General features: G+C 39.9%; 1 protein-coding gene across 1 annotated transcript in view; it reads right to left on the bottom strand.

Moving 5' to 3' along the window:
- myg1 (myg1 exonuclease) overlaps nucleotides 1-24163 on the bottom strand; it is a gene marked incomplete at its 3' end in the record, with an annotated part of 38193 nt that extends 14030 nt beyond the window's left edge. The window contains exon 1 of the mRNA XM_060823102.1: nucleotides 23970-24163. Within this exon, the coding sequence (XP_060679085.1) occupies nucleotides 23970-24152 (183 nt within the window). The remainder of the gene's footprint in view (nucleotides 1-23969) is intronic.
- Between the last annotated feature and the right edge of the window lie 209 nt (nucleotides 24164-24372).

Raw genomic sequence — 24372 nt, 5'->3', positions numbered from 1 at the left:
CGGTGGATATTTTTTGGGACGTTACCCTGGGAACGCTGTAATATTTACATATCGGGCGGTGGATATTTTTAGGGAACTTTACCCTGTGAACGCTGTAATATTTACATATCGGGCGGCGGATATTTTTAGGGAACTTTACCCTGTGAACGCTGTAATATTTACATATCGGACGATGGATATTTTTAGGGACGTTACCCTGTGAACGCTCTAATATTTACATATCGGGCGGTGGATATTTTTAGTGAATGTTACCCTGTGAACGCTGTAATATTTACATATCGGGCGGTGGTTATTTTTAGGGAACGTTACCCTGTGAACGCTCTAATATTTACATATCGGGCGGCGGATATTTTTAGGGAACGTTACCCTGTGAACGCCGTAATATTTACATATCGGGCGGCGGATATTTTTAGGGACGTCACCCTGTGAACGCCGTAATATTTAAATATCGGGCGGCGGATATTTTTAGGGACGTTACCCTGTGAACGCTGTAATATTTACATATCGGGCGGTGGTTATTTTTAGGGACGTTACCCTGGGAACGCTGTAATATTTACATATCGGGCGGTGGATATTTTTTGGCGAGGTTACCCTGTGAACGCTCCAATATTTACATATCGGACGGTGGATATTTTTAGGGAGGTTACCCTGTGAACGCTGTAATATTTACATATCGGGCGGTGGATATTTTTAGGGACGTCACCCTGTGAACGCCGTAATATTTACATATCGGGCGGTGGTTATTTTTAGGGAACGTTACCCTGTGAACGCCGTAATATTTACATATCGGGCGGTGGATATTTTTAGTGAACGTTACCCTGTGAACGCTCTAATATTTACATATCGGGCGGCGGATATTTTTAGGGACGTTACCCTGTGAACGCTGTAATATTTACATATCGGGCGGTGGATATTTTTAGGGAACGGTACCCTGTGAACGCTGTAATATTTACATATCGGGCGGCGGATATTTTTAGTGAACGTTACCCTGTGAACGCTGTAATATTTACATATCGGGCGGCGGATATTTTTAGGGACGTTACCCTGTGAACGCTGTAATATTTACATATCGGGCGGTGATTATTTTTAGGGACGTTACCCTGGGAACGCTGTAATATTTACATATCGGGCGGTGGATATTTTTAGGGAGGTTACCCTGTGAACGCTGTAATATTTACATATCGGACGGTGGATATTTTTAGGGAGGTTACCCTGTGAACGCTGTAATATTTACATATCGGGCGGTGGATATTTTTTGGGACGTTACCCTGGGAACGCTGTAATATTTACATATCGGGCGGTGGATATTTTTAGGGAACGTTACCCTGTGAACGCCGTAATATTTACATATCGGGCGGCGGATATTTTTAGGGAACTTTACCCTGTGAACGCCGTAATATTTACATATCGGACGATGGATATTTTTAGGGACGTTACCCTGTGAACGCCGTAATATTTACATATCGGGCGGTGGATATTTTTAGGGAACGTTACCCTGTGAACGCTGTAATATTTACATATCGGGCGGTGGATATTTTTAGGGAACGTTACCCTGTGAACGCTGTAATATTTACATATCGGGCGGCGGATATTTTTAGGGACGTCACCCTGTGAACGCTGTAATATTTACATATCGGGCGGCGGATATTTTTAGTGGACGTTACCCTGTGAACGCTGTAATATTTACATATCGGGCGGCGGATATTTTTAGGGAACTTTACCCTGTGAACGCTGTAATATTTACATATTGGACGATGGACATTTTTAGGGACGTTACCCTGTGAGCGCTGTAATATTTACATATCGGGCGGTGGATATTTTTAGGGACGTTACCCTGTGAACGCTGTAATATTTACATACCGGGCGGTGGATATTTTTAGGGACGTTACCCTGTGAACGCCGTAATATTTACATATCGGGCGGTGGATATTTTTAGGGAACGTTACCCTGTGAACGCTGTAATATTTACATATCGGGCGGCGGATATTTTTAGGGACGTTACCCTGTGAACGCTGTAATATTTACATATCGGGCGGCGGATATTTTTAGGGACGTTACCCTGTGAACGCTGTAATATTTACATATCGGGCGGTGGATATTTTTAGGGTACGTTACCCTGTGAACGCTGTAATATTTACATATCGGGCGGTGGATATTTTTAGGGAACGTTACCCTGTGAACGCTGTAATATTTACATATCGGGCGGTGGATATTTTTAGGGACACTACCCTGTGAACGCTGTAATATTTACATATCGGGCCGTGGATATTTTTAGGGACGTTACCCTGTGAACGCTGTAATATTTACATACCGGGCGGTGGATATTTTTAGGGACGTCACCCTGTGAACACCGTAATATTTACATATCGGGCGGTGGTTATTTTTAGGGAACGTTACCCTGTGAACGCCGTAATATTTACATATCGGGCGGTGGATATTTTTAGGGAGGTTACCCTGTGAACGCTGTAATATTTACATATCGGGCGGCGGATATTTTTAGGGAGGTTACCCTGTGAACGCTGTAATATTTACATATCGGGCGGTGGATATTTTTAGTGAACGTTACCCTGTGAATGCTCTAATATTTACATATCGGGCGGTGGATATTTTTAGGGAACGTTACCCTGTGAACGCCGTAATATTTACATATCGGGCGGTGGATATTTTTAGTGAACGTTACCCTGTGAACGCCGTAATATTTACATATCGGGCGGTGGATATTTTTAGTGAACGTTACCCTGTGAACGCTCTAATATTTACATATCGGGCGGTGGATATTTTTAGGGAACGTTACCCTGTGAACGCTGTAATATTTACATATCGGGCGGCGGATATTTTTAGGGAACGTTACCCTGTGAACGCCGTAATATTTACATATCGGGCGGCGGATATTTTTAGGGACGTCACCCTGTGAACGCCGTAATATTTACATATCGGGCGGTGGATATTTTTAGTGAACGTTACCCTGTGAACGCCGTAATATTTACATATCGGGCGGTGGATATTTTTAGTGAACGTTACCCTGTGAACGCTCTAATATTTACATATCGGGCGGTGGATATTTTTAGGGACGTTACCCTGTGAACGCTGTAATATTTACATGTCGGGCGGTGGATATTTTTAGGGACGTTACCCTGTGAACGCTGTAATATTTACATATCGGGCGGCGGATATTTTTAGTGAACGTTACCCTGTGAACGCTGTAATATTTACATATCGGGCGGCGGATATTTTTAGGGACGTTACCCTGTGAACGCTGTAATATTTACATATCGGGCGGTGGATATTTTTTGGGACGTTACCCTGGGAACGCTGTAATATTTACATATCGGGCGGTGGATATTTTTAGGGAACTTTACCCTGTGAACGCTGTAATATTTACATATCGGGCGGCGGATATTTTTAGGGAACTTTACCCTGTGAACGCTGTAATATTTACATATCGGACGATGGATATTTTTAGGGACGTTACCCTGTGAACGCTCTAATATTTACATATCGGGCGGTGGATATTTTTAGTGAATGTTACCCTGTGAACGCTGTAATATTTACATATCGGGCGGTGGTTATTTTTAGTGAACGTTACCCTGTGAACGCCGTAATATTTACATATCGGGCGGTGGATATTTTTAGTGATCGTTACCCTGTGAACGCTCTAATATTTACATATCGGGCGGTGGATATTTTTAGGGAACGTTACCCTGTGAACGCTGTAATATTTACATATCGGGCGGCGGATATTTTTAGGGAACGTTACCCTGTGAACGCCGTAATATTTACATATCGGGCGGCGGATATTTTTAGGGACGTCACACTGTGAACGCCGTAATATTTAAATATCGGGCGGTGGTTATTTTTAGGGAACGTTACCCTGTGAACGCCGTAATATTTACATATCGGGCGGTGGATATTTTTAGTGAACGTTACCCTGTGAACGCTCTAATATTTACATATCGGGCGGTGGATATTTTTAGGGACGTTACCCTGTGAACGCTGTAATATTTACATATCGAGCGGTGGATATTTTTAGGGAACGTTACCCTGTGAACGCTGTAATATTTACATATCGGGCGGCGGATATTTTTAGTGAACGTTACCCTGTGAACGCTGTAATATTTACATATCGGGCGGCGGATATTTTTAGGGACGTTACCCTGTGAACGCTGTAATATTTACATATCGGGCGGTGGTTATTTTTAGGGACGTTACCCTGGGAACGCTGTAATATTTACATATCGGGCGGTGGATATTTTTAGGGAGGTTACCCTGTGAACGCTCCAATATTTACATATCGGACGGTGGATATTTTTAGGGAGGTTACCCTGTGAACGCTGTAATATTTACATATCGGGCGGTGGATATTTTTAGGGAACGTTACCCTGTGAACGCTCTAATATTTACATATCGGGCGGTGGATATTTTTAGGGACGTTACCCTGTGAACGCTGTAATATTTACATATCGGGCGGTGGATATTTTTAGGGAACGTTACCCTGTGAACGTTGTAATATTTACATATCGGGCGGCGGATATTTTTAGTGAACGTTACCCTGTGAACGCTGTAATATTTACATATCGGGCGGCGGATATTTTTAGGGACGTTACCCTGTGAACGCTGTAATATTTACATATCGGGCGGTGGATATTTTTAGGGAACGTTACCCTGTGAACGCTGTAATATTTACATATCGGGCGGTGGATATTTTTAGGGAGGTTACCCTGTGAACGCTGTAATATTTACATATCGGACGGTGGATATTTTTAGGGAGGTTACCCTGTGAACGCTGTAATATTTACATATCGGGCGGTGGATATTTTTTGGGACGTTACCCTGGGAACGCTGTAATATTTACATATCGGGCGGTGGATATTTTTAGGGAACGTTACCCTGTGAACGCTGTAATATTTACATATCGGGCGGCGGATATTTTTAGGGAACGTTACCCTGTGAACGCCGTAATATTTACATATCGGACGATGGATATTTTTAGGGACGTTACCCTGTGAACGCCGTAATATTTACATATCGGGCGGTGGATATTTTTAGGGAACGTTACCCTGTGAACGCTGTAATATTTACATATCGGGCGGTGGATATTTTTAGGGAACGTTACCCTGTGAACGCTGTAATATTTACATATCGGGCGGCGGATATTTTTAGTGGACGTTACCCTGTGAACGCTGTAATATTTACATATCGGGCGGTGGATATTTTTAGGGAACGTTACCCTGTGAACGCTGTAATATTTACATATCGGGCGGCGGATATTTTTAGGGACGTTACCCTGTGAACGCTGTAATATTTACATATCGGGCGGTGGATATTTTTAGGGTACGTTACCCTGTGAACGCTGTAATATTTACATATCGGGCGGTGGATATTTTTAGGGAACGTTACCCTGTGAACGCTGTAATATTTACATATCGGGCGGTGGATATTTTTAGGGACACTACCCTGTGAACGCTGTAATATTTACATATCGGGCCGTGGATATTTTTAGGGACGTTACCCTGTGAACGCTGTAATATTTACATACCGGGCGGTGGATATTTTTAGGGACGTCACCCTGTGAACGCCGTAATATTTACATATCGGGCGGTGGTTATTTTTAGGGAACGTTACCCTGTGAACGCCGTAATATTTACATATCGGGCGGTGGATATTTTTAGGGAGGTTACCCTGTGAACGCTGTAATATTTACATATCGGGCGGCGGATATTTTTAGGGAGGTTACCCTGTGAACGCTGTAATATTTACATATCGGGCGGTGGATATTTTTAGTGAACGTTACCCTGTGAATGCTCTAATATTTACATATCGGGCGGTGGATATTTTTAGGGAACGTTACCCTGTGAACGCCGTAATATTTACATATCGGGCGGCGGATATTTTTAGGGAACGTTACCCTGTGAACGCTGTAATATTTACATATCGGGCGGTGGTTATTTTTAGGGAACGTTACCCTGTGAACGCCGTAATATTTACTTATCGGGCGGTGGATATTTTTAGTGAACGTTACCCTGTGAACGCTCTAATATTTACATATCGGGCGGTGGATATTTTTAGGGAACGTTACCCTGTGAACGCTGTAATATTTACATATCGGGCGGCGGATATTTTTAGGGAACGTTACCCTGTGAACGCCGTAATATTTACATATCGGGCGGTGGATATTTTTAGTGAACGTTACCCTGTGAACGCCGTAATATTTACATATCGGGCGGTGGATATTTTTAGTGAACGTTACCCTGTGAACGCTCTAATATTTACGTATCGGGCGGTGGATATTTTTAGGGAACGTTACCCTGTGAACGCTGTAATATTTACATATCGGGCGGTGGTTATTTTTAGGGAACGTTACCCTGTGAACGCCGTAATATTTACATATCGGGCGGTGGATATTTTTAGTGAACGTTACCCTGTGAACGCTCTAATATTTACATATCGGGCGGTGGATATTTTTAGGGAACGTTACCCTGTGAACGCCGTAATATTTACATATCGGGCGGCGGATATTTTTAGGGAACGTTACCCTGTGAACGCCGTAATATTTACATATCGGGCGGCGGATATTTTTAGGGACGTCACCCTGTGAACGCCGTAATATTTACATATCGGGCGGTGGATATTTTTAGTGAACGTTACCCTGTGAACGCCGTAATATTTACATATCGGGCGGTGGATATTTTTAGTGAACGTTACCCTGTGAACGCTCTAATATTTACATATCGGGCGGTGGATATTTTTAGGGACGTCACCCTGTGAACGCTGTAATATTTACATGTCGGGCGGCGGATATTTTTAGTGAACGTTACCCTGTGAACGCTGTAATATTTACATATCGGGCGGCGGATATTTTTAGGGACGTTACCCTGTGAACGCCGTAATATTTACATATCGGGCGGTGGTTATTTTTAGGGAACGTTACCCTGTGAACGCCGTAATATTTACATATCGGGCGGTGGATATTTTTAGTGAACGTTACCCTGTGAACGCCGTAATATTTACATATCGGGCGGTGGATATTTTTAGTGAACGTTACCCTGTGAACGCTCTAATATTTACATATCGGGCGGTGGATATTTTTAGGGAACGTTACCCTGTGAACGCTGTAATATTTACATATCGGGCGGCGGATATTTTTAGGGAACGTTACCCTGTGAACGCCGTAATATTTACATATCGGGCGGCGGATATTTTTAGGGACGTCACCCTGTGAACGCCGTAATATTTACATATCGGGCGGTGGATATTTTTAGTGAACGTTACCCTGTGAACGCCGTAATATTTACATATCGGGCGGTGGATATTTTTAGTGAACGTTACCCTGTGAACGCTCTAATATTTACATATCGGGCGGTGGATATTTTTAGGGACGTTACCCTGTGAACGCTGTAATATTTACATGTCGGGCGGTGGATATTTTTAGGGACGTTACCCTGTGAATGCTGTAATATTTACATATCGGGCAGCGGATATTTTTAGTGAACGTTACCCTGTGAACGCTGTAATATTTACATATCGGGCGGCGGATATTTTTAGGGACGTTACCCTGTGAACGCTGTAATATTTACATATCGGGCGGTGGATATTTTTTGGGACGTTACCCTGGGAACGCTGTAATATTTACATATCGGGCGGTGGATATTTTTAGGGAACTTTACCCTGTGAACGCTGTAATATTTACATATCGGGCGGCGGATATTTTTAGGGAACTTTACCCTGTGAACGCTGTAATATTTACATATCGGACGATGGATATTTTTAGGGACGTTACCCTGTGAACGCTCTAATATTTACATATCGGGCGGTGGATATTTTTAGGGGACGTTACCCTGTGAACGCTGTAATATTTACATATCGGGCGGTGGATATTTTTAGGGACGTTACCCTGTGAACGCTGTAATATTTACATATCGAGCGGTGGATATTTTTAGGGAACGTTACCCTGTGAACGCTGTAATATTTACATATCGGGCGGCGGATATTTTTAGGGACGTTACCCTGTGAACGCTGTAATATTTACATATCGGGCGGTGGTTATTTTTAGGGACGTTACCCTGGGAACGCTGTAATATTTACATATCGGGCGGTGGATATTTTTAGGGAGGTTACCCTGTGAACGCTGTAATATTTACATATCGGACGGTGGATATTTTTAGGGAGGTTACCCTGTGAACGCTCTAATATTTACATATCGGGCGGTGGATATTTTTTGGGACGTTACCCTGGGAACGCTGTAATATTTACATATCGGGCGGTGGATATTTTTAGGGAACGTTACCCTGTGAACGCTGTAATATTTACATATCGGGCGGCGGATATTTTTAGGGAACTTTACCCTGTGAACGCTGTAATATTTACATATCGGGCGGCGGATATTTTTAGGGACGTCACCCTGTGAACACTGTAATATTTACATATCGGGCGGCGGATATTTTTAGTGGACGTTACCCTGTGAACGCTGTAATATTTACATATCGGGCGGCGGATATTTTTAGGGAACTTTACCCTGTGAACGCTGTAATATTTACATATCGGACGATGGACATTTTTAGGGACGTTACCCTGTGAGCGCTGTAATATTTACATATCGGGCGGTGGATATTTTTAGGGACGTTACCCTGTGAACGCTGTAATATTTACATACCGGGCGGTGGATATTTTTAGGGACGTTACCCTGTGAACGCTGTAATATTTACATATCGGGCGGTGGATATTTTTAGGGAACGTTACCCTGTGAACGCTGTAATATTTACATATCGGGCGGCGGACATTTTTAGGGACGTTACCCTGTGAACGCTGTAATATTTACATATCGGGCGGCGGATATTTTTAGGGACGTTACCCTGTGAACGCTGTAATATTTACATATCGGGCGGTGGATATTTTTAGGGAACGTTACCCTGTGAACGCTGTAATATTTACATATCGGGCGGTGGATATTTTTAGGGACACTACCCTGTGAACGCTGTAATATTTACATATCGGGCCGTGGATATTTTTAGGGACGTTACCCTGTGAACGCTGTAATATTTACATACCGGGCGGTGGATATTTTTAGGGACGTCACCCTGTGAACGCCGTAATATTTACATATCGGGCGGTGGTTATTTTTAGGGAACGTTACCCTGTGAACGCCGTAATATTTACATATCGGACGGTGGATATTTTTAGGGAGGTTACCCTGTGAACGCTGTAATATTTACATATCGGGCGGCGGATATTTTTAGGGAGGTTACCCTGTGAACGCTGTAATATTTACATATCGGGCGGTGGATATTTTTAGTGAACGTTACCCTGTGAATGCTCTAATATTTACATATCGGGCGGCGGATATTTTTAGTGAACGTTACCCTGTGAACGCCGTAATATTTACATATCGGGCGGTGGATATTTTTAGTGAACGTTACCCTGTGAACGCTCTAATATTTACATATCGGGCGGTGGATATTTTTAGGGACGTTACCCTGTGAACGCTGTAATATTTACATGTCGGGCGGTGGATATTTTTAGGGAACGTTACCCTGTGAACGCTGTAATATTTACATATCGGGCGGCGGATATTTTTAGTGAACGTTACCCTGTGAACGCTGTAATATTTACATATCGGGCGGCGGATATTTTTAGGGACGTTACCCTGTGAACGCCGTAATATTTACATATCGGGCGGTGGTTATTTTTAGGGAACGTTACCCTGTGAACGCCGTAATATTTACATATCGGGCGGTGGATATTTTTAGTGAACGTTACCCTGTGAACGCCGTAATATTTACATATCGGGCGGTGGATATTTTTAGTGAACGTTACCCTGTGAACGCTCTAATATTTACATATCGGGCGGTGGATATTTTTAGGGACGTTACCCTGTGAACGCTGTAATATTTACATATCGGGCGGTGGATATTTTTAGGGAACGTTACCCTGTGAACGCTCCAATATTTACATATCGGACGGTGGTTATTTTTAGGGAACGTTACCCTGTGAACGCCGTAATATTTACATATCGGGCGGTGGATATTTTTAGTGAACGTTACCCTGTGAACGCTCTAATATTTACATATCGGGCGGTGGATATTTTTAGGGAACGTTACCCTGTGAACGCTGTAATATTTACATATCGGGCGGCGGATATTTTTAGGGAACGTTACCCTGTGAACGCCGTAATATTTACATATCGGGCGGTGGATATTTTTAGTGAACGTTACCCTGTGAACGCCGTAATATTTACATATCGGGCGGTGGATATTTTTAGTGAACGTTACCCTGTGAACGCTCTAATATTTACATATCGGGCGGTGGATATTTTTAGGGACGTTACCCTGTGAACGCTGTAATATTTACATGTCGGGCGGTGGATATTTTTAGGGAACGTTACCCTGTGAACGCCGTAATATTTACATATCGGGCGGCAGATATTTTTAGGGACGTCACCCTGTGAACGCCGTAATATTTACATATCGGGCGGTGGATATTTTTAGTGAACGTTACCCTGTGAACGCCGTAATATTTACATATCGGGCGGTGGATATTTTTAGTGAACGTTACCCTGTGAACGCTCTAATATTTACATATCGGGCGGTGGATATTTTTAGTGAACGTTACCCTGTGAACGCTCTAATATTTACATATCGGGCGGTGGATATTTTTAGGGACGTTACCCTGTGAACGCTGTAATATTTACATGTCGGGCGGTGGATATTTTTAGGGACGTTACCCTGTGAACGCTGTAATATTTACATATCGGGCGGCGGATATTTTTAGTGAACGTTACCCTGTGAACGCTGTAATATTTACATATCGGGCGGTGGATATTTTTAGGGACGTTACCCTGTGAACGCTGTAATATTTACATATCGGGAGGCGGATATTTTTAGTGAACGTTGCCCTGTGAACGCTGTAATATTTACATATCGGGCGGTGGATATTTTTAGGGAGGTTACCCTGTGAGCGCTGTAATATTTACATATCGGACGGTGGATATTTTTAGGGACGTTACCCTGTGAACGCTGTAATATTTACATATCGGGCAGTGGATATTTTTAGGGAACGTTACCCTGTGAACGCTGTAATATTTACACATCGGGCGGTGGATATTTTTAGGGACGTTACCCTGTGAACGCTGTAATATTTACATATCGGGCGGTGGATATTTTTAGGGAACGTTACCCTGTGAACGCTGTAATATTTACATATCGGGCGGTGGATATTTTTAGTGAACGTTACCCTGTGAACGCTGTAATATTTACACATCGGGCGGTGGATATTTTTAGGGACGTTACCCTGTGAACGCTGTAATATTTACATATCGGGCGGTGGATATTTTTAGGGAACGTTACCCTGTGAACGCTGTAATATTTACATATCGGGCGGCGGATATTTTTAGGGAACTTTACCCTGTGAACGCTGTAATATTTACATATCGGACGATGGATATTTTTAGGGACGTTACCCTGTGAACGCCGTAATATTTACATATCGGGCGGCGGATATTTTTAGGGGACGTTACCCTGTGAACGCTGTAATATTTACATATCGGGCGGTGGATATTTTTAGTGAACGTTACCCTGTGAACGCTGTAATATTTACATATCGGGCGGCGGATATTTTTAGGGCACTTTACCCTATGAACGCTGTAATATTTACATATCGGACGACGGATATTTTTAGGGACGTTACCCTGTGAGCGCTGTAATATTTACATATCGGGCGGTGAATATTTTTAGGGACGTTACCCTGTGAACGCTGTAATATTTACATACCGGGCGGTGGATATTTTTAGGGGACGTTACCCTGTGAACGCTGTAATATTTACATATTGGGCGGTGGATATTTTTAGGGACGTTACCCTGTGAACGCTGTAATATTTACATACCGGGCGGTGGATATTTTTAGGGAACGTTACCCTGTGAACGCTGTAATATTTACATATCGGGCGGCGGATATTTTTAGGGACGTTACCCTGTGAACGCTGTAATATTTACATATCGGGCGGTGGATATTTTTAGGGAACGTTACCCTGTGAACGCTGTAATATTTACATATCGGGCGGTGGATATTTTTAGGGACATTACCCTGTGAACGCTGTAATATTTACATATCGGGCCGTGGATATTTTTCGGGAACGTTACCCTGTGAACGCTGTAATATTTACATATCGGGCGGTGGATATTTTTAGGGAACGTTACCCTGTGAACGCCGTAATATTTACATATCGGGCGGGGGATATTTTTAGGGACGTCACCCTGTGAACGCCGTAATATTTACATATCGGGCGGTGGATATTTTTAGTGAACGTTACCCTGTGAACGCCGTAATATTTACATATCGGGCGGTGGATATTTTTAGTGAACGTTACCCTGTGAACGCTCTAATATTTACATATCGGGCGGTGGATATTTTTAGTGAACGTTACCCTGTGAACGCTCTAATATTTACATATCGGGCGGTGGATATTTTTAGGGACGTTACCCTGTGAACGCTGTAATATTTACATGTCGGGCGGTGGATATTTTTAGGGACGTTACCCTGTGAACGCTGTAATATTTACATATCGGGCGGCGGATATTTTTAGTGAACGTTACCCTGTGAACGCTGTAATATTTACATATCGGGCGGTGGATATTTTTAGGGACGTTACCCTGTGAACGCTGTAATATTTACATATCGGGCGGTGGATATTTTTAGGGAACGTTACCCTGTGAACGCTGTAATATTTACACATCGGGCGGTGGATATTTTTAGGGACGTTACCCTGTGAACGCTGTAATATTTACATATCGGGCGGTGGATATTTTTAGGGAATGTTACCCTGTGAACGCTGTAATATTTACATATCGGGCGGTGGATATTTTTAGTGAACGTTACCCTGTGAACGCTGTAATATTTACACATCGGGCGGTGGATATTTTTAGGGACGTTACCCTGTGAACGCTGTAATATTTACATATCGGGCGGTGGATATTTTTAGGGAACGTTACCCTGTGAACGCTGTAATATTTACATATCGGGCGGCGGATATTTTTAGGGAACTTTACCCTGTGAACGCTGTAATATTTACATATCGGACGATGGATATTTTTAGGGATGTTACCCTGTGAACGCCGTAATATTTACATATCGGGCGGCGGATATTTTTAGGGGACGTTACCCTGTGAACGCTGTAATATTTACATATCGGGCGGTGGATATTTTTAGGGAACGTTACCCTGTGAACGCTGTAATATTTACATATCGGGCGGCGGATATTTTTAGGGCACTTTACCCTATGAACGCTGTAATATTTACATATCGCACGACGGATATTTTTAGGGACGTTACCCTGTGAGCGCTGTAATATTTACATATCGGGCGGTGGATATTTTTAGGGACGTTACCCTGTGAACGCTGTAATATTTACATACCGGGCGGTGGATATTTTTAGGGGACGTTACCCTGTGAACGCTGTAATATTTACATATTGGGCGGTGGATATTTTTAGGGACGTTACCCTGTGAACGCTGTAATATTTACATATCGGGCGGTGGATACTTTTAGGGACGTTACCCTGTGAACGCTGTAATATTTACATACCGGGCGGTGGATATTTTTAGGGAACGTTACCCTGTGAACGCTGTAATATTTACATATCGGGCGGTGGATATTTTTAGGGAACGTTACCCTGTGTACGCTGTAATATTTTAATATGATTTTTACATTTAACATTTTAATGTTTATATATTTGAACGTTTAAATATTTTTAAATCTTTAACATTTTAACCTTTTTTATACCATGTTTAACGCTGTAACACTGTGATATATTATGTGTATATAAGTAATGTATATATTCTATACCATGTTTAATGCTCTAAGTGTGATATATTGTGTATATAATGAATATAATGTGTGTATATATATATAATGTACGTATAGAATGTATATATTACACACTGTTTAACATTTTAAGTGTGATATATGATGCGTTTGTGTGTAATGTATATATTCTATACTGTGTTTAACGCTGTGTGATATATTATGTGCATATAATGTACATATTATATATAATATGTATAGTCTATAGTGTTTAACACTAACAGTGTGATATGTTGTGTATATAATGTACATATATTGTATATAATGTATATATTCTATACCGTGTGTAACGCTGTAAGTGTGATGTGTTGTGTATATAGTGTATGCATTCTATACCGTGTTTAACGCTGTAACAGTGTGATATGTTGTGTATATAATGTATATATTCTATACTGTGTTTAACACTGTAACAGTGATATATTACATGCATATAATGTATATATCGTGTCCCTCACAGTCACACTGTTGATATATTGTATATATAATGCCCCTCACTGTCACACTGTGATACTATGTGTATATAATGTATATAAATAATGTATATATAGTGTCCCTCGCTGTTACACTGAGATATATTATGCGCATATAACACGTATATAATGTATATAATATAGTGCCCCTCACTGTCGCATTGTGATATACGTGTGCGTATATACAATGTATATATAGTGTCCCTCACTGTCACACTGTGATATATTATGTGTATATAATGTATATATAGTGTACGTGTATATATAATGTATATAATGTATATACCCTGTTCCTCACTGTCACTGTGATATATAATGTATATATAGTGCCCCTCACTGTCACACTGTGATATATTATGTGTATAGAATGTATATACAGTGTATATAATGTATATACAGTGTCCCACACTGTGATATATAATGTATATATAATGTATTTATAGTGTCCCTCACTGTCACATTGGTTTATAATGCATATAATGTATATATAGTGCCCCTCACTGTCACACTGTGATATATAATGCATATACAGTGCCCCTCACTGTCATTGTGATATATAATGTATATATAGTGTCCCTCACTCTCACACTGCGATACATTGTGTATATAATGTATATATAGTGTACATGTGTATATAATGTATATAGTGTCCCTCACTGTCACTGTGATATATAATGTATATATAGTGCCCCTCACTGTCACACTGTGATATATAATGCATATACAGTGCCCATCACTGTCACATTGTGATATACAATGTATATATAGTGTCCCTCACTGTCACTGTGATATATAATGTATGTATAGTGTATATAATGTATATAGTGTCCCTATCACATATAATGTATATATAGTGTATATACAGTGCCCCTCACTGTCACACTGTGATATATAATGTATATATAGTGTATATAATGTATAGTGTCCCCCCACTGTCACAGTGATATATTATGTGTATATAATGTATATAATGTCCCTCACTGTCACACTGAGATATATAATGTATATATAATGCTCCTCGCTGTCACACTGTGATATATAGTATATATAATGTATACATAATGCCCCTCACTGTCAGTGTGATATATAATGTATATATTATGTATATATAGTGTCCCTCACTGTCACACTGTGATATATAATGTATACATAATGTATATAATATAGTGTCCCTCGCTGTCACACCGTGATATATTATGTATATAATGTATATATAGTGTATATAATGTATATACAGTGCCCCTAGCTGTCACACTGTGATATATAATGTATATATATAGTGTCCCTCACTGTCACACTGTGATATATAGTATATATAATGTATATATAATGTATATACAGTGTCCTTCGCTGTCACTGTGATATATAATGCATATATAGTGCCCCTCACTGTCACACTGTGATATATAATGTATATATAGTGCCCCTTGCTATCAGTGATATATAGTGTATATAATGCACATATAGTATATATAATGTATATATAATGTATATACAGCATCCCTCACTGTCACACTGATATATAGTGTATATAATGTATATATAGTGTATATTATGTATATATAATGTATATATGGTGCCCCTCACTGTCGCATTGTGATATATAGTGTATATAATGTGTGTGTATGTATATATAACATATATAATGTATATACAGCATCCCTCACTGTCACATTGATATATAGTGTATATAATGTATATATAGTGTATATGATGTGTGTATGTATATATAACATATATAATGTATATATAATGTATATACAGCGCCCCTCACTGTCACACTGTGATATATAGTGTGTATAATGTATATATAATGTATATACGGTGCCCCTCACTGTCACAGTGATATATAGTGTATATAATGTATATACATAATGTATATACAGCGTCCCTCACTGTCAGTGATATATAGTGTATATAATGTATATACGGTGCCCCTCACTGTCACAGTGATATATAGTGTATATAATGTATATATAACGTATATACTGTATATAATGCCCCTTGCTGTGATATATAGTGTATATAATGTATATATAGTGTATATATAATGTATATACGGCATCCCTCACTGTCACACTAATATATAGTGTATATAATGTATATATAGTGCCCCTCGCTGTGATATAGTGTATATAACGTATATAATGTATATATAGTGCCCCTCGCTGTGATATACCGTGTATATAATGTATATATAGTGCCCCCCGCTGTGATATACAGTGTGTATAACGTATATAATGTATATACAGTGCCCCTCGCTGTGATATACCGTGTGTATAACGTATATAATGTATATACAGTGCCCCTCGCTGTGATATACCGTGTATAACGTATATAATGTATATATAGTGCCCCTCGCTGTGAAATACCGTGTGTATAACGTATATAATGTATATACAGTGCCCCTCGCTGTGATATAGTGTATATAACATATATAATGTATATATAGTTCCCCCGCTGTGATATACAGTGTGTATAACGTGTATAATGTATATACAGTGTCCCTCGCTGTGATATACCGTGTATATAACGTATATAATGTATATACAGTGCCCCCCGCTGTGATATACAGTGTGTATAACGTATATAATGTATATACAGTGCCCCCCGCTGTGATATATAGTGTATATAATGTATATACAGTGCCCCTCGCTGTGATATACCGTGTGTATAACGTATATAATGTATATACAGTGCCCCCCCGCTGTGATATATAGTGTATATAATGTATATACAGTGCCCCTCGCTGTGATATACCGTGTGTATAACGTATATAATGTATATATAGTACCCCTCGCTGTGATATAGTGTATAACGTATATAATGTATATACAGTGCCCCTGCTGTGATATACCGTGTGTATAACGTATATAATGTATATATAGTGCCCCTCGCTGTGATATAGTGTGTATAACGTATATAATGTATATACAGTGCCCCCGCTGTGATATACCGTGTGTATAACGTATATAATGTATATACAGTGCCCCCGCTGTGATATACCGTGTGTATAACGTATATAATCTATATACAGTGCCCCTCGCTGTGATATACCGTGTGTATAACGTATATAATGTATATACAGTGCCCCTCGCTGTGATATACCGTGTGTATAATGTATATAATGTATATACAGTGTCCCCGCTCTGATATACCGTGTATATAACGTATATAATGTATATACAGTGCCCCCCGCTGTGATATACAGCGTGTATAACGTATATAATGTATATATAGTGCCCCTCGCTGTGATATAGTGTATCTAACGTATATGTATATATATAGTGCCCCTCGCTGTGATATACCGTGTATATAACGAATATAATGTATATATAGTGCCCCTCGCTGTGATATAGTGTATATAACGTATATGATGTATATATAGTGCCCCTCGCTGTGATATTCAGTGTGTATAACGTATATAATGTATATATAGTGCCCCTCGCTGTGATATACAGTGTGTATAACGTATATAATGTATATATAGTGCCCCTCGCTGTGATACAGTGTGTATAACGTATATAATGTATATATATAGTGCCCCTCGCTGTGATATACAGTGTGTATAACGTATATAATGTATATATAGTGCCCCTCGCTGTGATATACAGTGTATATAACGTATATAATGTATATATAGTGCCCCTCGCTGTGATATACCGTGTATATAATGTATATATAGTGCCCCCTCGCTGTGATATACAGTGTATATAACGTATATATAGTGGCCCTCGCTGTGATATACCGTGTATATAATGTATATATAGTGCCCCTCGCTGTGATATACAGTGTATATAACGTATATAATGTATATATAGTGCCCCTCGCTGTGATATACCGTGTATATAATGTATATATAGTGCCCCTCGCTGTGATATACAGTGTATATAACGTATATAATGTATATATAGTGCCCCTCGCTGTGATATACCGTGTGTATAACGTATATAATGTATATATAGTGCCCCTCGCTGTGATATAGTGTGTATAACGTATATAATGTATATATAGTGCCCCCTCGCTGTGATATACAGTGTGTATAACGTATATAATGTATATACAGTGCCCCCGCTGTGATATAGTGTGTATAACGTATATAATGTATATACAGTGCCCCCCACTGTGATATACCGTGTGTATAACATATATAATGTATATACAGTGCCCCTCGCTGTGATATACCGTGTATAACGTATATAATGTATATACAGTGCCCCTCGCTGTGATATACCGTGTGTATAACGTATATAATGTATATACAGTGCCCCTCGCTGTGATATAGTGTATATAACATATATAATGTATATATAGTTCCCCCGCTGTGATATACAGTGTGTATAACGTATATAATGTATATACAGTGCCCCTCGCTGTGATATACCGTGTATATAACGTATATAATGTATATACAGTGCCCCTCGCTGTGATATAGTGTAGATAACGTATATAATGTATATATAGTGCCCCCGCTGTGATATACAGTGTATATAATGTATATACAGTGCCCCTCGCTGTGATATACCGTGTGTATAAAGTATATAATGTATATACAGTGCCCCTCGCTGTGATATACCGTGCGTATAACGTATATAATGTATATACAGTGCCCGTCGCTGTGATATACCGTGTGTATAACGTATATAATGTATATACAGTGCCCCCGCTGTGATATACCGTGTGTATAACGTATATAATCTATATACAGTGCCCCTCGCTGTGATATACAGCGTGTATAACGTATATAATGTTTATACAGTGTCCCCGCTCTGATATACCGTGTATATAACGTATATAATGTATATACAGTGCCCCCCGCTGTGATATACAGCGTGTATAACGTATATAATGTATATATAGTGCCCCTCGCTGTGATATACAGTGTATATAACGTATATAATGTATATATAGTGCCCCTCGCTGTGATATACCGTGTATATAACGAATATAATGTATATATAGTGCCCCTCGCTGTGATATACAGTGTATATAACGTATATAATGTATATAGTGCCCCTCGCTGTGATATACCGTGTATATAATGTATATATAGTGCCCATCGCTGTGATATACAGTGTGTATAACGTATATAATGTATATATATAGTGCCCCTCGCTGTGATACAGTGTGTATAACGTATATAATGTATATATAGTGCCCCTCACTGTGATATACAGTGTGTATAACGTATATAATGTATATATAGTGCCCCTCGCTGTGATATACAGTGTATATAACATATATAATGTATATATAGTGCCCCTCGCTGTGATATACCGTGTATATAATGTATATATAGTGCCCCTCGCTGTGATATACAGTGTATATAACGTATATATAGTGCCCCTCGCTGTGATATACCGTGTATATAATGTATATATAGTGGCCCTCGCTGTGATATACCGTGTATATAATGTATATATAGTGCCCCTCGCTGTGATATACAGTGTATATAACGTATATAATGTATATATAGTGCCCCTCGCTGTGATATACCGTGTGTATAACGTATATAATGTATATATAGTGCCCCTCGCTGTGATATACCGTGTATATAACGTATATAATGTATATATAGTGCCCCTCGCTGTGATATAGTGTGTATAACGTGTATAATGTATATATAGTGCCCCTCGCTGTGATATACCGTGTGTATAACGTGTATAATGTATATATAGTACCCCTCGCTGTGATATACCGTGTGTATAACGTATATAATGTATATATAGTGCCCCTCGCTGTGATATATCGTGTATATAATGTATATATAGTGCCCCTCGCTGTGATATACCGTGTGTATAACGTATATAATGTATATATAGTGCCCCTCGCTGTGATATACAGTGTATATAATGTATATATAGTGGCCCTCGCTGTGATATACAGTGTATATAATGTATATATAGTGGCCCTCGCTGTGATATACCGTGTATATAATGTATATATAGTGCCCCTCGCTGTGATATACAGTGTATATAACGTATATAATGTATATATAGTGCCCCTCGCTGTGATATACCGTGTATATAATGTATATATAGTGCCCCTCGCTGTGATATACAGTGTGTATAACGTATATAATGTATATATATATATTGCCCCTCACTGTGATATACCATGTATATAACGTATATAATGTATATATAGTGCCCCTCGCTGTGATATATTGTGTATATAACGTATATAATGTATATATAGTGCCCCTCGCTGTGATATACCGTGTATATAATGTATATATAGTGCCCCTTGCTGTGATATACAGTGTATATAACGTATATATAGTGCCCCTCGCTGTGATATACCATGTATATAATGTATATATAGTGCCCCTCGCTGTGATATACAGTGTATATAACGTATATAATGTATATATAGTGCCCCTCGCTGTGATATACAGTGTGTATAACGTATATAATGTATATATATAGTGCCCCTCGCTGTGATACAGTGTGTATAACGTATATATAGTGCCCCTCGCTGTGATATACAGTGTATATAATGTATATATAGTGCCCCTCGCTGTGATATACCGTGTATATAATGTATATATAGCGCCCCTCGCTGTGATATACAGTGTATATAACGTATATATAGTGCCCCTCGCTGTGATATACCGTGTATATAATGTATATATAGTGCCCCTCGCTGTGATATACAATATAACGTATATAATGTATATATAGTGCCCCTCGCTGTGATATACCGTGTATATAATGTATATATAGTGCCACTCGCTGTGATATACAGTGTATATAACGTATATAATGTATATATAGTGCCCCTCGCTGTGATATACCGTGTATATAATGTATATAGCGCCCCTCGCTGTGATATACAGTGTATATAACGTATATAATGTGTATATATAGTGCCCCTCGCTGTGATATACCGTGTATATAACGTATATAATGTATATATAGTGCCCCTCGCTGTGATATACCGTGTGTATAACGTGTATAATGTATATATAGTGCCCCTCGCTGTGATATACCGTGTATAACGTATATATAGTGCCCCTCGCTGTGATATACCGTGTGTATAACGTATATAATGTATATACAGTGCCCCTCGCTGTGATATATAGTGTATATAATGTATATACAGTGCCCCTCGCTGTGATATACCGTGTGTATAACGTATATAATGTATATAGTGGCCCCCGCTGTGATATACCGTGTGTATAACGTATATAATGTATATACAGTGCCCCTCGCTGTGATATACAGCGTGTATAATGTATATAATGTATATACAGTGTCCCCGCTCTGATATACCGTGTATATAACGTATATAATGTATATACAGTGCCCCCCGCTGTGATATACAGCGTGTATAACGTATATAATGTATATATAGTGCCCCTCGCTGTGATATACAGTGTATATAACGTATATAATGTATATATAGTGCCCCTCGCTGTGATATACCGTGTATATAACGAATATAATGTATATATAGTGCCCCTCGCTGTGATATAGTGTATATAACGTATATAATGTGTATATATAGTGCCCCTCGCTGTGATATACAGTGTATAACGTATATAATGTATATATAGTGCCCCTCGCTGTGATATACAGTGTGTATAACGTATATAATGTGTATATATAGTGCCTCTCGCTGTGATATACAGTGTGTATAACGTATATAATGTATATATAGTGCCCCTCGCTGTGATATACAGTGTATATAACGTATATAATGTATATATAGTGCCCCTCGCTGTGATATACCGTGTATATAATGTATATATAGTGCCCCTCGCTGTGATATACAGTGTATATAACGTATATATAGTGCCCCTCGCTGTGATATACCGTGTATATAATGTATATATAGTGGCCCTCGCTGTGATATACCGTGTATATAATGTATATATAGTGCCCCTCGCTGTGATATACAGTGTATATAACGTATATAATGTATATATAGTGCCCCTCGCTGTGATATACCGTGTATATAATGTATATATAGTGCCCCTCGCTGTGATATACCGTGTATATAATGTATATATAGTGGCCCTCGCTGTGATATACCGTGTATATAATGTATATATAGTGCCCCTCGCTGTGATATACAGTGTGTATAACGTATATAATGTATATATAGTGCCCCTCGCTGTGATATACCGTGTATATAATGTATATATAGTGCCCCTCGCTGTGGTATACCGTGTATAACGTATATAATGTATATATAGTGCCCCTCGCTGTGATATACCGTGTATATAACGTATATAATGTATATATAGTGCCCCTCGCTGTGATATACAGTGTGTATAACGTGTATAATGTATATATAGTGCCCCTCGCTGTGATATACCGTGTGTATAACGTGTATAATGTATATATAGTACCCCTCGCTGTGATATACCGTGTGTATAACGTATATAATGTATATATAGTGCCCCTCGCTGTGATATATCGTGTATATAATGTATATATAGTGCCCCTCGCTGTGATATATAGTGTATATAATGTATATACAGTGCCCCTCGCTGTGATATACCGTGTGTATAACGTATATAATGTATATACAGTGCCCCTCGCTGTGATATACCGTGTGTATAACGTATATAATGTATATACAGTGCCCCCCGCTGTGATATACCGTGTGTATAACGTATATAATGTATATACAGTGCCCCCCGCTGTGATATAGTGTGTATAACGTATATAATGTATATACAGTGCCCCTCGCTGTGAAATACCGTGTATAACGTATATAATGTATATACAGTGCCCCCCGCTGTGATATACAGCGTGTATAACGTATATAATGTATATACAGTGCCCCCCGCTGTGATATACAGCGTGTATAACGTATATAATGTATATACAGTGCCCTCCGCTGTGATATACCGTGTGTATAACGTATATAATGTATATATAGTGCCCCCCGCTGTGATATACAGTGTATATAACGTATATAATGTATATACAGTGCCCCCCGCTGTGATATACAGTGTGTATAACGTATATAATGTATATACAGTGCCCCCCGCTGTGATATACCGTGTGTATAACGTATATAATGTATATACAGTGCCCCCCGCTGTGATATACAGCGTGTATAACGTATGTAATGTATATACAGTGCCCCCCGCTGTGATATACCGTGTGTATAACGTATATAATGTATATACAGTGCCCCTCGCTGTGATATACCGTGTGTATAACGTATATAATGTATATACAGTGCCCCCCGCTGTGATATAGTGTGTATAACGTATATAATGTATATACAGTGCCCCCCGCTGTGATATACAGTGTATATAACATATATAATGTATATACAGTGCCCCCGCTGTGATATACCGTGTGTATAACGTATATAATGTATATACAGTGCCCCCGCTGTGATATAGTGTATATAACGTATATAATGTATATATAGTGCCCCCGCTGTGATATAGTGTATATAATGTATATAATGTATATACAGTGCCCCCGCTGTGATATACAGTGTATATAACGTATATAATGTATATACAGTGCCCTCGCTGTGATATACCGTGTGTATAACGTATATAATGTATATACAGTGCCCCCCGCTGTGATATACAGTGTATATAACGTATATAATGTATATATACATATATATATATATATATATAGTGCCCTCGCTGTGACATATTCTGATAAAAACCTGATATTGGGGCAGGACCCGCAGCAGGAAACAGGCCACAGCCTCGTCGCAGTGGAAGGTCCCCCCGTGGGTCCCGATCCGAACTCGAGCCCGAGGCTTCAGCCCAGGACTAGGCCCCGAGCCCGAGAGACACCGACCTCCCGCCGCCGCCATCGCCCGGAACCTTAGCACGTGGGGGAGCATTTAGACCGACGGACACCACGTGGGGGGGGGGCGGTCCGGCGGCGGAACTTCCGGTTCCACCTCCTCCCGTCCCATTGCGGCGGGCGGGGCGGCCATCTTTGATGTTGGCGGCGCCGGCTGGACGGAAGGCGGCCATCTTTGATGTTGGCGGCGCCGCCTGGACGGAAGGCGGCCATCTTTGATGCCGGTGGTCTCCCCGCAGGTGGCATCGGCCATCTTT

Source organism: Hemiscyllium ocellatum, unplaced genomic scaffold (genome assembly GCF_020745735.1).
Source record: "Hemiscyllium ocellatum isolate sHemOce1 unplaced genomic scaffold, sHemOce1.pat.X.cur. scaffold_3524_pat_ctg1, whole genome shotgun sequence".
Classification (NCBI taxonomy): Eukaryota; Metazoa; Chordata; class Chondrichthyes; order Orectolobiformes; family Hemiscylliidae; genus Hemiscyllium; species Hemiscyllium ocellatum.
Note: the sequence above shows the minus strand (reverse complement) of the source record. Positions and strands in the feature narration are given on the sequence as shown.